This window comes from Phalaenopsis equestris, unplaced genomic scaffold (assembly GCF_001263595.1).
Source record: "Phalaenopsis equestris unplaced genomic scaffold, ASM126359v1 Scaffold198032, whole genome shotgun sequence".
NCBI lineage: Eukaryota > Viridiplantae > Streptophyta > Magnoliopsida > Asparagales > Orchidaceae > Phalaenopsis > Phalaenopsis equestris.
In genome coordinates, this window is record NW_018217972.1 from 138999 (window position 1) to 140675 (window position 1677).

At 46.2% G+C, this 1677-nt stretch overlaps 1 protein-coding gene across 1 annotated transcript in view; it reads right to left on the bottom strand.

Moving 5' to 3' along the window:
• Positions 1 to 329: 329 nt before the first annotated feature.
• LOC110035537 (NAC domain-containing protein 48-like) overlaps positions 330 to 1677 on the bottom strand; it is a 1778-nt gene continuing 430 nt past the window's right edge. Inside the window, exons 2-3 of the mRNA XM_020739778.1 lie at positions 1406 to 1676; positions 330 to 1254 (exon numbers count right to left, since the gene is read on the bottom strand). Coding sequence (XP_020595437.1) covers positions 781 to 1254; positions 1406 to 1676 — 745 coding nt within the window. The 3' untranslated portion in view covers positions 330 to 780. The remainder of the gene's footprint in view (positions 1255 to 1405; position 1677) is intronic.

Here is a 1677-nt window from a genome sequence, read left to right on the forward strand (position 1 = left end):
ATTTTTAAACATTTTCTATAGTCAATAATTTTAAAGGTAAGAATTGTTTGTGCAAAATAAAAAATTAAACAACTAATTAAACTAAACCTTTTTTAAGTTTCCTATGATTGGGCTAAACTTTTTGTTTCCTTGAATCCACAATTCATTCGATGGCCATATTGATGAAAAATAACCATGCAATTTCTGAATTTCAAGTTTTCTAAAACCATGTAACATGACATTAGTACCATTACTTGTCACAAGCCTCCTCTTGCTTCTCAAACCCATAAATACGAAAAATATAATAGAACCATTCTGCCAAAATGCCAACAAACCCAAACTTCAATAAATCCAACCTCATAAAAATCCTTAAAATATATATATAAACCAAGTAGGACCCAAATTCTAAACTTCATTGTAATACTTAAATCTAGTAATATGATTCGGTTTAATCCTTTTAGCTACACAAAATTTAGCCAATTTACAAACATAAAATCCTCCTAAACCAGACCAACCCCAACTCCGCGTAGACCTCAACCCAAATCCACTCGGTTTCATCGCCACCACACAAACCCCGGTGGCTCGCCTGAGTAAACCCCGAACCGGACCGGACCGCGGCCTAAACCGCGGGCACACTTCCCTAAACTCACTTCTTACGAAAAAATTATTCCATACAAATACCGTATGCAGAAATGCATACGATGACCAATCTCCACCGTTCATCACAACAAATATGTATTTTGGGCAGAGATCACCATATGGAATAAATTTTCCTCTTATGTGTCGTCTCCTTCCATTTATCTAGAATGGCTTCTGTAGATACATCATCACATCCTGAAACGAGTTCCCCCGCAGCAACGGCGAGAACATCCCGTCATCCATCGAGAACCCTCCGCCGCCGGCAGTGGCATCGTTGTTATTAATTCCAAGTCCGAGGGCTCTCTCCAGCTCCCCCCACTTGGGCTGGCTTTGCACCTCTCGCTCGCACGTGAAGTCCGGAGACAGCACGTGCTCCGAGCAGCTCGAATCCGCATGAAGCCTGGGAAGCGATTCCGACGTATCCAAGTATAACAGATCCGTATACTGCTGTTGCTGCTGCGTCGTTGGAGCCGACATCTGGAGCACGATCTCCGGCTTCTGTTCCGGCGTCTCCGGCGTCGCTGGCTGCCGGAAAATCCTCCCCACCGACGATTTCCGGTCCTCCCCCGCTCCGCCATGCTTCTCTATCGCGCCGCCCTTTTTGTTGTATATGCGGCACAGAACCCAATCGTCCAGCTGCAAGATAAACGCGACAAAGATCAATCGTCAGCAGAACAGCAGAACAGAAGTTTTGATCTGGACCACAAAAATATATTTTTTTATTTTAAAGTAGGACGGTCATGATCGAACACAAACACGCAATAATTTTTGGAGGAGAGGAACGCACCCGCAGGCTATTTTTTCTGCGTGCGGAGCGGTCGACGTCGGCGAGCCTGTACTCGTGCATGATCCAATTGGACTTCTCTCCCTTGGGCGCTTTGCCCGCGTAGAACACGAGCGCCTTCTTGATTGCCACCGCTTTGGGAGACCCGATCGGCTTATCGGCACCGGTCGCTTTCCAGTACCCCGAACCTGCCGCCCGGTTTGGCCTCGACCCGTTCGGGTACTTTCGTTCGCGCGGGGAAAAGAAGTACCATTCCTTCTCTCCATACAACGCTC